The following is a 13,398-nucleotide window of genomic DNA, read 5'->3' as shown; positions in this document are numbered from 1 at the left end:
CAACCCACCAACCTGTAACCAACCCTGTAACCAACCCATCAACCCTGTAACCAACCCACCAACCCTGTAACCAACCCACCAACCCTGTAACCAACCCACCAACCCTTTAACCAACCCACCAACCCTGTAACCTGCCCACCAACCCTGTAACACACCCACCAACCCTGTAACCCACCCACCAACCCACCAATCCTGTAACCCACCCACCCACCAACCAACCAACCAACCAACCCACCCACCCACCCACCCACCCACCCACCCACCCACCCACCAACCAACCCTGTAACCAACCCACCAACCCTGTAACCCACCAGCCCTGTAACCCACCCACCAACCAACCCACCAACCCTGTAACCCACCCACCAACCAACCCACCAAACCTGTAACCAACCCACCAACCATGTAATCAACCCATCAACCATGTAACCAACCCACCAACCCTGTAACCAACCAACCCTGTAACCCACCAACCCTGTAACCAACCCACCAACCCTGTAACCAACCCACCAATCAACCCACCAACCCTGTAACCAAACCTGTAATCAACCCACCAACCCTGTAACCAACCAACTCTGTAACCCACCCTGTCACCAACCCACCAACCTGTAACCAACCAACTCTGTAACCCACCCTGTAACCAACCCACCAACCCTGTAACCAACCCTGTAATCAACCCACCAACCCTGTAACCAACCCACCAACCCTGTAACCAACCCTGCAACCAACCCTGCAACCAACCCTGCAACCAACCCACCAACCAACCCACCAACCAACCCACAACCAAGCGATGTGTTCCAACAATCCAAAAAGACAAAATCTGTCAGGGAGACCATGTGACCACCACCTGTGCTCCACGTGTCATCATCTATCTGTTCTGTGGACTAAAGATAGATCCTAATAAACAAACTAGAAAATTAACATTTACTGACAGGAATGTGTGTGCTTGCTTCTACTGTCTTCTTCAGTCAGTATTTCTATAGTATCGTATGGGGAATAACAGCAGTGTGCTTTCAGCAAGCACATTAAAAAACAGCAATAACCAGTAATAGACTCACATTGATGAGTTCTATCTCCCAGATCTTCTTGACCAGTTCCATGGAGGTGTATCCGTTGATGAGGAAGGACTTAGTGTAGTCTCCCAGCTCCAGGGACTCCAGCCACTCAGCCACTGACGTGGGGTTGTTACCGTCATAGCCAATAGGACGCACCTGGAGGGGGAAGGAGGAGGGGACAGACTGTCACTAGATGATATGAAGAGCAATGATACAGGACACTAAAACTAGGGAGGGGGGCAGAGAGGGAGGGGGGCAGAGAGGGAGGCAGGAAAGGAGGGATGGGGTCAGAGAGGGATGCAGGGAGGGAGGAAAGGAGAGAGGGGGCAGAGAGGGAGAAAGGGAGAAAGGGAGGGAGGAAAGGAAGGAGACAGGGAGGCAGGAAAAGAGGGAGGGGGGCAAAGAGGGAGACAGGGAGGGGGGCAGAGAGGGAGATAGGGAATGGGGAAAGAAGGGAGGCAGGGAGTTAGGAAAGGAGGGAGCAGAGAGGAAAGGAGGGAGCAGAGAGGAAAGGAGGGAGCAGAGAGGAAAGGAGGGAGCAGAGAGGGAAGGAGGGAGCAGAGAGGAAAGGAGGGAGCAGAGAGGAAAAGAGGGAGCAGAGAGGAAAAGAGGGAGCAGAGAGGGAAGGAGAGAGCAGAGGGAAGGAGAGACCGTCAATAAATTACAGATATATAGATGACATAATAAATAGAGTACACCATCAAAGGCTCAAACTGGACGAAGACAGATGGAGGAAGGGAGGGCAAGGATAGCCTGTGCTGTGTGTAAAATGAAGACTTAAATACAGAAATTGAATATAAGATTCTGAATTCCATATCAATCCTTAGCACCCAAGGACATGATAAGCATTATAGAGAAAATCCCACCTATTCGTTCAGAGGGAGAGGCAGGGCTAGTTCCATACTGCTTACAGAATAGCTATCTAAATCCCTCAGATCAACAAGGGGTGTAGGGGCTAAAGGTTTATTTAGGATTAGGCAAATGCATCATATTCTTCCCCATATTTACTTGGTATGGTGTGTTGGCCTATGTGACATGAGACAGTTTCACAGTAAGTGCGTCTCAGCCCTTTCTTTTGCAATACAGTCAACACGACTTCAGAGGAGAAGAGCATTCTGCTTTTTCTCATAGAAGAGGAGATATTTGAAGTAATAAGGATTCGCCATCCTACTTTTAAGAAGAGTTGGGACTTTGGAGTGAGCACATCGTGTGACATTTACCTAAAATGTGCATCCTTCTTTCCACAAGGTGAGGGAGAAGAGAGGATTTCTCTGTCGTTTGAAAACTTTGCAGGGATGAGAGAAGGAAGTGCTGACTGAGATTAAATTTAATAAGATTGGTTACCCAGAGTTCCTCCCTCCCTCTCTCATTTAATTGACATCTCTCACTTAGTTGGCTATATTGGCTATATCAACCATTTTGAATGTTATATCGTTTTTAGAGCGATGATCTATTGGCAAATAACTCAGATACACATGAAAACATGAAATGACCCCAGGATTAGATAGAACGTTGCTCAGAGATGCACAAACACAATATACAATATTTCATTAATACTGGTGAAGAACTCATCTTCTGATGTTATCCCCTCCACATAATCCTAATGATGCTAGATTCATTTTTACTGCAGTACACGCAAACGCACGCACGCAGTACTGACCCTGGGCAGTAGGCGTATGGCCTGTAGCAGCCTCTGTCTGTGGGCTGAGTTGAGGATCCCGATCTCCAGCAGGTCCTGGTCCTCCACCACGTTACTGCCCTGCATGGGGAACATACATGACATCATCAGCCCATTGATCAGTGACATCATCATGCAGAGACCTCTGTTCACTACTCCACCCATCCCAAAGCCTTGCATAAATGGCTACCAATAATCGAACTAGTTTCTTAGTTATTTACAAATAAGTATTTAGACTGTTGTTTTTTATGTAAGGCACCCCCTACCCCGCACGCAACCTATATTTATTTTCCCTTTGCTACTTTACCTATTTGCATATTATTACAACACTGTATATAAACATAACGGACGGACACAGACAGACAGACAGGCAGACAGAGACAGACAGACAGGGCAGACAGACAGAGACAGACAGACAGGGCAGACAGACAGACAGGGCAGACAGACAGAGAGGGCAGACAGACAGAGAGGGCAGACAGACAGAGAGGACAGACAGACAGACAGACAGACAGACAGACAGACAGACAGACAGACAGACAGACAGACAGACAGACAGACAGACAGACAGACAGACAAAGAGTGAATAAAGGACAGACGAGAGAGGGAGAGAGAAAGACAGAAAGAGAGAGCGAGAGAGAATCAGCCAGAGGAAGAAACATAGAGAGAGAAACAGAGGAACCAGAGAGGTGAGGTGCTGGGGGTTGTCTCTCTCTCTCTGTGTGTGTGGAGCCCCAGCCTCAGGCTGTACTAAATCCCAGACACAGATCACACCTGGTAGGGGGACTGAACTTGTCACTCCTCCACATCTCATTCATCCCCTCTCTTAATCTCCCTCCCTCTTGGCCTGGCTAGACAATGTCATGACAGGCCTCCCGGGTGGCGCAGTGGTTAAGGGCGCTGTACTGCAGCGCCAGCTGTGCCATCAGAGTCCTGGGTTCGCGCCCAGGCTCTGTCGTAACCGGCCGCGACCGGGAGGTCCGTGGGGCGACGCACAATTGGCCTAGCGTCGCCCGGGTTAGGGAGGGCTTGGTCGGTAGGGGTGTCCTTGTCTCATCGCGCACCAGCGACTCCTGTGGCGGGCTGGGCGCAGTGTACGCTAGCCAAGGTGGCCAGGTGCACGGTGTTTCCTCCGGCGCATTGGTGCGGCTGGCTTCCGGGTTGGATGTGCGCTGTGTTAAAGAAGCAGCGGCTTGGTTGGTTATGTATCGGAGGACGCATGACTTTCAACCTTCGTCTCTCCCAAGCCCGTACGGGAGTTGTAGCGATGAGACAAGATAGTAGCTACTACAACAATTGGATACTACGAAATTGGGGAGAAAAAGGGGTAAAATTAAAAAGAAAAAAAAAAGAAAAAAAAAAAGACAATGTTGGCCTGTAGGTAAGGTTACGACCCCCCCATACATACCTTTCTCTCCTCTCTCTCTTGACTCTACTGAAGGGCTCTTGAATAGCCTTTGTTAAACATAGAGAGTCTGGGAACATCAAATGGTGGGGGGAAAGGAACCATATTTCGGTAATAGAGCCAGTTGAAAATATGCGTTGGTACTTAATGAATATGATGTCAGTTTGGTTGTCATCTGAGACATTATGACTGATGACAGGACGACAAACTGTATCTGGGAAAGTCTACACATTCTAGTTATCAGAGTCACATGGAATTGTTGTGCAATTTAAATTTTTAAATATGAAACTATTTGTGAAAAGATTCAATGTAATTTTAGCTTCTCCACTATATAAGCCCTTCTATCCCTCCACTATATAAGCCCTTCTCTCCCTACACTATATAAGCCCTTCTCTCCCTCCACTATATAAGCCCTTCTCTCCCTCCACTATATAAGCCCTTGAGGACGATAGGACGACGGTCCATACGTTAAAAAGGACTAACATGTCAACTACAGAATTAAGCCAACCTTAGCGTGAGCTTTGGTTGTGAATGGTATGAACTTTGAACTCTTATTCACTAAAGAAGTGAGACATCCTAGCCGCTGAGTTAGCAGCGGCCGCTGTAAACGTGGGCTAGGAAAGGACGGTCGACGTATCCTGTCTAACACACAACGACGATACTACAACGTACCCAATTTACTACCAGAGACATTCTTCTGAAGACAGGAAGATCTCTGTTGGCCAACACAGCCAGCATCTACGACGAACCTACCGAAGCGCAGCTCAGAGTAAATATTTATTGCATTTTCCTTTTCCAAATGGGCGGTAATTTGGAATGCATAGGATACTGTATTTATGATAGTATGGCTTCTCCCTTTGTTCCTCAGTCTTCCCGCTCTTTCACTCAAACCCAACCCCCTTTCCTTTGTGTAACCAGCAGCCATGTCGGCTCCGTCCACCAGGGACGTTTCTGTATGACATCATTTTCATTCTGTGTATATGTAATTCTGTGTGATTAGTTAGGTGTTTAGTAAATAAATAATTAAACCCAAATTTGTATTGCTGATTCAACTTGTTAACCAGGGTTCGTGAAGATAACCAAGAATTTACAACTTTCAGATGAGACTGAAATAAGGTGACAATTAATATTGACTTCTATTGATGTAAAATATTACTAGGTCTTTCAGAGTTTATTCGGAAGATAACAGCTCTATAAACACTCTTTCGTGGTGCCCCGACTTTCTAGTTAATTACATTTACATGATTAGCGTAATCAGGTAATATTAATTACAGAGAAAGGATTTTATAGAATAGCATGTCATATCACTTAATTCGGCATAGCCAAAGACACGACAACAATAACACAGATAGCTATCGATCTGAAGCACTGAATACAGGGATGAAGGAGGAATGGAACGGCAGATTTCACAGCAATCTTTTTCATGTCATCCTCAACGTGAACCTCTAACCTGCTGCTCTCTATAGACCAAGAGCCATGGGCTTATGTTGTATTTATGTACTGTATGGGGCAGTAAATTAGAGTAACGTGATGCTATTGTATTATATTAGAGGAACGTAAGTTGCAATATCTTAGGGCATAAATACAGTTGTATTGAATTTACTAGCCAAAGTGTTGCACTACATGGGAATAGAGGGCCATTTGAGACACACACAGTCTCCTCCAGTGCCCTTGTTCGATAGACCACTCAGGCTGATTAAGAGAGCCCAGAACACCCAGAATCTGCTACAGTCACCGCCCTACACCGTAAGACCAGAGTAATGGCACCCAGAGCCGGGGCAGAGAAGGATGGCTGGGGCTTCAAAGACATGACTAATCGCTCGCCGCTGGTCTCTGACAGGGGGAGATAGAGAGGCTGGGGGTGTTTGTATTTTACCTTCTGCCCTTCTTTTCTATTCATAGAATCTCTCTCCCTCTCTTTCCCTCCCTCTCTCTCACACATACACACACTATGGCTGCGTTTAGACAGGCAGCCAAATTCGGATATTTTTGTCACTAATTGGTCTTTTGACCAATCACAGTCCATTTCAGAGCCCATCCGATTGTTCAAAAGACCAATTAGGGAGCAGAGAGGGAAGGAGAGACCGTCAATAAATTACAGATGACATAATAAATAGAGTACACCATCAAAGGCTCAAACTGGACGAAGACAGATGGAGGAAGGGGGGGCAAGGATAGCCTGTGCTGCATGAATTGGGCTGCCTGTGTACACACACCCTATGTAATCACTTCATCTCTGCTCTGGGGTTACATGACATATTCAACTTTGACCCCTGAGCTAATGATGACATTAGCGGGGTAGGTAGAGGTTTCCCGTAACAACCCCTAACCAGGGATGATATTATTTTCACAACAGTTAAGGTTAGGATCGGGATAGGTTCAACTTCTACCATGACCTACACCATCATTGGCTGCATCTCAATGGTTATAAATGGCTTTCTTTTCTCATATCCTTCCCTTCACGACCATTGATTGTAAAGGGCTTGACAAATTACAGCAATATGTTGAAAACCTATCTGGTCCTATCTAGGAAATGAGACAAGGAAAGGAGAAGAGGAAAGGAAGCTGTTAGGCTAAGGGTATAGTAATGCCATGTATAGAATAAATATAACTTCCGGAAGAGGAAGTCTTTAAAGATGTTTGTTCTACATACATTTTCTATAACATTGCATTTCTATACCCTCACTAAACTGCACAATTCAATGCTGTGATACCTGTTCAACACCACACTGCTGCTCATGCTCCCAGATTATTTTGATGTACTTGTTCAACACAGCATGAAATATTGCAATATCTCTGTGTTAATTTAATATAACAAATAATAATACACTTTACCCAAGTAAGTGCTTTTCATTAACAGCAAACATCTTGTCTACTTCACTGTGTCAATTCAATTGAACTGTTGATAGGTCTATTATCAAGACCATAGTAGTGCTTTCACACAATGCTTCGGGTCAAGCTTCCCTTAAAAGGCAGAAATTAAAATTCATGCAGCCCAGGATTTACATGCGACAGCCAAAGTGATAGAGGGAAGACATTTATATTCAGAAATGGTACAGAAATCCATTATCCATTATTAATTCTCTCTCTCTCTCTCTCTCTCTCTCTCTCTCTCTCTCTCTCTCTCTCTCTCTCTCTCTCTCTCTCTCTCTCTCTCTCTCTCTCTCTCTCTCTCTCTCTCTCTCTCTCTCTCTCTCTCTCTCTCTCTCTCTCTCTCTCTCTCTGAGACATTTCAAATGTCACATAACGATGTGCAAATAGTTTAAGTACGAAAGGGAAAATAAATAAACATAAATATTGGTTATATTTACAATGGTGTTTGTTCTTCACTGCTTTCCCTTTTCTTGTGGCAACAGGTCATAAATCCTGCTGCTGTGATGGCACACTGTGGTATTTCACCAAATAGATATGGGAGTTTATCAAAATTGATTTTTTTTCAAATTCTTTGTAGGTCTGTGTAATCTGAGTGAAGTAAGAGTGCATTCAGAAAGTATTCAGACCCCTTCACTTCATCCACATTTTGTTACGTTACAGCCTTGTTCTAAAATGTATTAAATTGTCCCCCCCCCCCATCAATCTACACACAACACCCCATAATGACAAAGTGAAAACAGGCATTTTTGCAAATGTATAAAAAAGTACAAATGGGAATATCACATTTACATAAGTATTCAGACCCGTTACTCTACTTTGTGGAAGCACGATTAAAGCCTGGAGTCTTCTTGGGTATGACACTACAAGCTTGGCACACCTGTATTTGGGGAGATTCTCCCATTTGTCTCTGTAGATCTTCTCAAGCTCTGTCAGGTTGGATAGGGAGAGTCGCTGCACAGCTATTTTCAGGACTCTCCAGAGATGTTCGATCAGGATCAAGTCCGGGCTCTGGCTGGGCAACTCAAGAACATTCAGAGACTTGTCCCCGAAGCCACTCCTGCGTCTCCCAGTCCCTGCTGCTGAAAAACATCCCCACAGCATTCTGCTGTCACCCCCATGCTTCTCTGTAATGAGGCCCCGGTGTTCGCACCAGGAGACCGGGTCTGGCTTTCGACCCTAAACCTGCCCCTCCGCCTGCCCTGTCGGAAGCTGGTCCCGCGGTTTGTGGGGCCATTTAAAGTCCTGAGGAGAGTGAACGAGGTTGGTTAAGTTACAGCTTCCCCCAGATTACCGTATTAACACCTCGTTCCATGTGTCTCTCCTCAGGCCGGTGGTGGCTGGTCCGCTCCAGGAGTCTGAGGTGCGGGAGGTTCCTCCGCCCCCTCTGGACATTGAGGGGGCCCCGGGCAGTCTACGTTCGCTCCATACTGGCTTCGGGCGAGGGGCCTTCAGTATCTCGTCACCGGTCTTCTAGCCATCGCCGATCCACCTTACATTTTCCATTTGTTTTGTCTTGTCTTCCTACACACCTGGTTTCAATTCCATCATTACATGTTGTGTATTTAACCCTCTGTTCCCCCCATGTCCTTGTCCGGAATTGTTTATTGTAGTGCTTGTACACGTTATGCTGGTGTGTAATAATTGATTTATTGTTCTGTTTACGGTGGTTTTGTCTATTAAACTGCGCCATTGTAAATCCGTTTTTGCTCTCCTGCGCCTAACTTTTCTGCCGCCAGTACACACCCCCTACATACAACCTTTCCACAGGTGCATGTTCATTAATTGTTTAGGGTTCATTGAACAAGCATGGGAAACAGTGTTTAAACCCTTTACAATGAAGATCTGTGAAGTTATTTGGATTTATACAAATTATCTTTGAAAGACAGGGTCCTGAAAAAGGGATGTTTCTTTTTTTGCTGAGTTCATTTCTGTTTTAAAAATGTAATACATTTGCAAAAAAAATCTAAAAACCTGTTTTCACTGTCATTATGATGTATTGTGTAGATTGATGAAGATGTTTTATTTATTTAATCAATTTTAGAATAAGGCTGTAACGTAACAAAATGTGGAAAAAGTCAAAGGGTCTGAATAATTTATGAATGCATTGTATGTGTCTCTAATATGGTCATACATTTGGCAGGAGGTTAGGAAGTGCAGCTTAGTTTCCACATAATTTGTCTTCTCTTGAGAGCCAGGTCTGACTATGGCGGCCTCTCTCAATAGCAAGGCCATGCTCACTGAGTCTGTACATAGTCAAAGCTTTCCTTAATTTTGGTTCAGTCACAGTTGTCAGGTATTCTGCCACTGTTACTCTCTGTTTAGGGCCAAATAGTATTCTAGTTTGCTCTGTTTTTGGAAAATGATTTCCAATGTGTTAAGTAATTTTATTTTTGTTATCTCATGGTTTGTTTGGGTCTAACTGTGTTGCTGTCCTGGGGCTCTGTGGGGTCTGTTTGCTTGCTTAGGGGACTCTTCTCTAGGTTAATCTCTCTATAGGTGATGGCTTTGTAATGGAAAGTTGGGGAATCGCTTCCTTTTAGGTGGTTGTAGAATTTAACGGCTCTTTTCTGGATTTTGATTATTAGCGGGTATCGGCCTAATTCTGCTCTGCATGCATTATTTGGTGCTTTACGTTGTACAAGGAGGATGTTTTTGCAGAGTTCTGCATGCACTCTCTCCTCTGATAAACAGAGTTGGTGGTTAGAGGTAGCATGGGGCAAAAGGCTTAATACAGAGGACTCCACAAGGAGAAAGGACAAATGTATTTACTACATACTAACTATTGCACACACACACACACCCACACCCACGCACTCTAGTGGTGTGTCTTCCCGGGAGAGAGATCCGTCTCCATCTAAGCCCCTTCATAATGACTCCTTAATGTAAATACAGAAGTCATCTTCACCCATCTCCATGACGACAGGCACCTCCCCCCTCGCCCTGTCTGTACATCAAGCAGACCAAAAGCTGTCCTTTACTGGCTGGTTAAGGTGACAGACCACGCCGCCTCACAGGCCCTCTATTGTGGACAGAGAAAGAAGCTGAGTTCTCAAGGTAACAACAACAATAACCAAAGTTTGAGTAAAGTAGGGAGTGTGTGTGTGTGTGTGTGTGTGTGTGTGTGTGTGTGTGTGTGTGTGTGTGTGTGTGTGTGTGTGTGTGTGTGTGTGTATTGTTATGCACATGAGTGTAATGTATGTGTGTACATGTCTCTGTTTGCCTGTTGATCCCAGTAGGCTTTACTGCAGTGGTAGTGAGCAAAGTTAGGGTCAAAATAATTTAGGCCCTAGTCAATTCCAGCACATGAAGTTGATATGCAACTGTAATGGGAAAAGCAGCCTCTCCTAGTTTGCTGTCAATTTCATCTCCTGAATAGAGTGGTGCTAAAAAAAAAAAAAAAAATTTTTTAAATGGCCACCATCAATTTCCAGCGTTTTCTTTCTCAGGCTAATGGAAACCAAATCAATGATTTATCTCCCCGTCGTTCAACATCTCATGAATATGAAACGATGTGTACCGCGTCGAGGTTTCCTAGTTGAAGGAAGAAGCTCAAACCGTTTCCCTCGCCACTCGGCGGGCTGAAACCTCAAAGAGAAACAGAACATGAAAATACTTCCTAGCGAGTTAGTGTGGCGGAATGTTCCAGCGTCAGAGAAATAGAAACTAACAATAGTGAAGTTTGAAGTAACCCCCGGTACTTGAAAGAGACCGGGCAGAAGCTTCGGCGCGGCTTTATTCAATATTAATTATATCTAAAGGCATTTCAGAGCAGGAGAAGAGATCACAGATTTATAAAATAAAGGGAAAAGGCGAGGCCAGGATGAGAGAACCTCCCAGACTCTCTGAACTTCTGACAGAGACCCTCAGCAGTTTTTGACTGGGAGCGAGCTGGTCTAAAGGAGTATAATACTAATGGGTAGGGAATGACAAGGATAGGATGGTATGTGTGGGTGATGGTATGTGGGTCATCCTTCAAATACTGTGGCATTTGGGAAAGGAGTTTTGGAAAACTTGTATGGTTTTGGGTACATCTTCCCATTCAAAATCAACTAACATGGTAGCTTAATGACTTTAAACAATTGATACCATTATGATAACATTGTGCCACTAGTAGGAATAGTAACACCAATGATGGTAACACCAATCAGACATTCGAGATAAAGGAGGATTTTCTGAAATGGAGGCTTCACATACTCAAATCTAAGGTCATCAAGCCTTTACAAACAATTTACTGAAGTGATATGATTAATCATTTTGCTCACGCTGTTATTGTGATGAGCCATCAAACAGGCAAAGCGTCAATATAGGACTAAGATCGAAACCTATTACGCCGGCTCTGACGCTCGTTGGATGTTGCAGGGCTTGCAAACTATCACGGATTACAAAGGGAAACCAAGCCACGAGCTGCCCAGTAACGCGAGCCTACTAGACGAGCTAATTGCCTTCCATGCTTGCTTCGAGGCAAGAAACAATGAACCATACATGAGAGCACCAGCTGTTCCAGAGGACAGTATGATCTCGCTCTCCATGCGAGTTCGATCTTTAAACAGGTTAACATTCACAAGGCCGAGTGGCCAAATGGACTACATACTCAGAACAGCTGGCAAGTGTCTTCACTGACATTTTCAACCTTTCCCTGACCATGTCTGTAATACCTACATTTCAAGCAGACCACCATAGTCCCTGTGCCCAAGATCGCCAAGGTAACATGTTTAAATGACTATTGATTGCCCCTTAGCAATCACATCTGTAGGCTTGAAATGCTTTGAAAGGCTGGTCATGGCTCACATCAAGAACATCATCCCAGACACCAGATGACAAAATCTTAATGCACACCACACTGCCCTTGCAACACCTGGATAAAAGGAATACCTGGATAAAAGCAATACCTATGTGAGAATGTTGTTAATTGATTACAGCTCAGCATTCAGCTCCATAGTGCCCTCCAAGCTCATCACTGAGCTCAGGACCCTGGTACTGAGAACATAAGTCTGCAACTGGATCCTTGACTTACTGACAGGCTGTCTCCAGGTGGTGAGAGTAGGCAACAACACATGTGCATGCTGACCCTCAACCAGGGGGATCCTCAAGGGTGTGTGCTCAGTCCCCTCATGTACTCCCTGTTGACCCACGACTGCATGGCCGTGCCTGACTCGAACACCATCATCAAGTTTACTGGTCATAGGACTGATCACCTAACGATGATGAGACTGCCTATAAGGAGGAGGTTAGTGACCTGGCAATGTGGTGCCGATCATGGAATACAGGAAATGGAGGGCCGAGCTTGCCCCAGTCCACATCGATGGGGCTGTAGTGGAGCGGATCGGATCGAGCGGAGCGGATCGAGAGCTTCAAGATCCTCAGTGTCCACATGACTAAGGAATTAACATGGTCCACACACACCAACACAATGCCTCTTTCCCCATAGGAGGCTGAAAAGATTTGGCATGGGCCTTCAGATCCTCAAAAAGTTATACAGCTGCACCATTGAGAGCATCTTCACTGGCTGCATCACTGCTTAGTAAAAAATTGCTTGGCATCCAACCACAAGGTGCTATAGAGGGTAGTGTGATTGACCCAGTACATCACTGGGGCCAAGCTGCCTGCCATCAAAAATCATTGAGCTACAGTACCTCTATACCAGGCAGTGTCAGAGGAAGGCCCTAAAAAGACTCCAGCCACCCAAGTCATAGACGTTTTTCTCTGCTCTCGCAAGGAAAGTGGTACTGATGCACCAAGTCTGGAACCAACAGGACCCTGAACAGCTTCTACCCCCAAGCCATAAGGCTGCTAAATAGTTAACCAAATAGCTACCTGGACAACTGAGAGACAGAGAGACAGAGAGACAGAGAGAGAGAGAGAGAGAGAGAGAGAGAGAGAGAGAGAGAGAGAGAGAGAGAGAGAGAGAGAGAGACAGATTTAATGGGGGCTCAGTGATGGTTCATGACCAATGGCCAGAGGTTCATTCTCATGAACTCTTCATTACAGCAGCAGGTCAGTGGGGGTTATGTCAAAATTATAATTTAGATGGATGGATAGATGGATGGTACAGACACACACACACACACACACGCACGCACACACGCACACTACAAAGAGATCTAAACTGCCTGTACAGAGCCTTGCATGGCTCAGCACACTGGTGTTGCAGTTACCAGGGCAACCATAGAAACAGATGCAGGTCACTGCAAGCAGAGAGAGATGGTGGGAGGAGGGCTACCCAACACCCACAAAACCCTTTATTACACACAAACACACACGTACAGTGCATTCGGAAAGTATTCAGACCCCTTCACTTGTTCCACATTTTGTTACGTTACAGACTTATTCTAAAATTGATTAAATAATGTTTTCACCTCATCAATCTACACACAACACCCCATAACGACAAG

General features: G+C 45.2%; 1 protein-coding gene across 2 annotated transcripts in view; it reads right to left on the bottom strand.

The window, feature by feature from the left end:
- LOC139393225 (ankyrin repeat and sterile alpha motif domain-containing protein 1B-like) overlaps positions 1-13,398 on the bottom strand; it is a 366,701-nt gene that overhangs the window by 84,463 nt on the left and 268,840 nt on the right. For both annotated transcript variants that reach the window (XM_071141673.1, XM_071141674.1), the window contains exons 19-20: positions 2,713-2,811; positions 1,056-1,208 (exon numbers count right to left, since the gene is read on the bottom strand). In XM_071141673.1, coding sequence (XP_070997774.1) covers positions 1,056-1,208; positions 2,713-2,811 — 252 coding nt within the window. The remainder of the gene's footprint in view (positions 1-1,055; positions 1,209-2,712; positions 2,812-13,398) is intronic.

This window comes from Oncorhynchus clarkii, chromosome 33 (genome assembly GCF_045791955.1).
Source record: "Oncorhynchus clarkii lewisi isolate Uvic-CL-2024 chromosome 33, UVic_Ocla_1.0, whole genome shotgun sequence".
NCBI classification, from domain to species: domain Eukaryota; kingdom Metazoa; phylum Chordata; class Actinopteri; order Salmoniformes; family Salmonidae; genus Oncorhynchus; species Oncorhynchus clarkii.
Note: the sequence above shows the minus strand (reverse complement) of the source record. Positions and strands in the feature narration are given on the sequence as shown.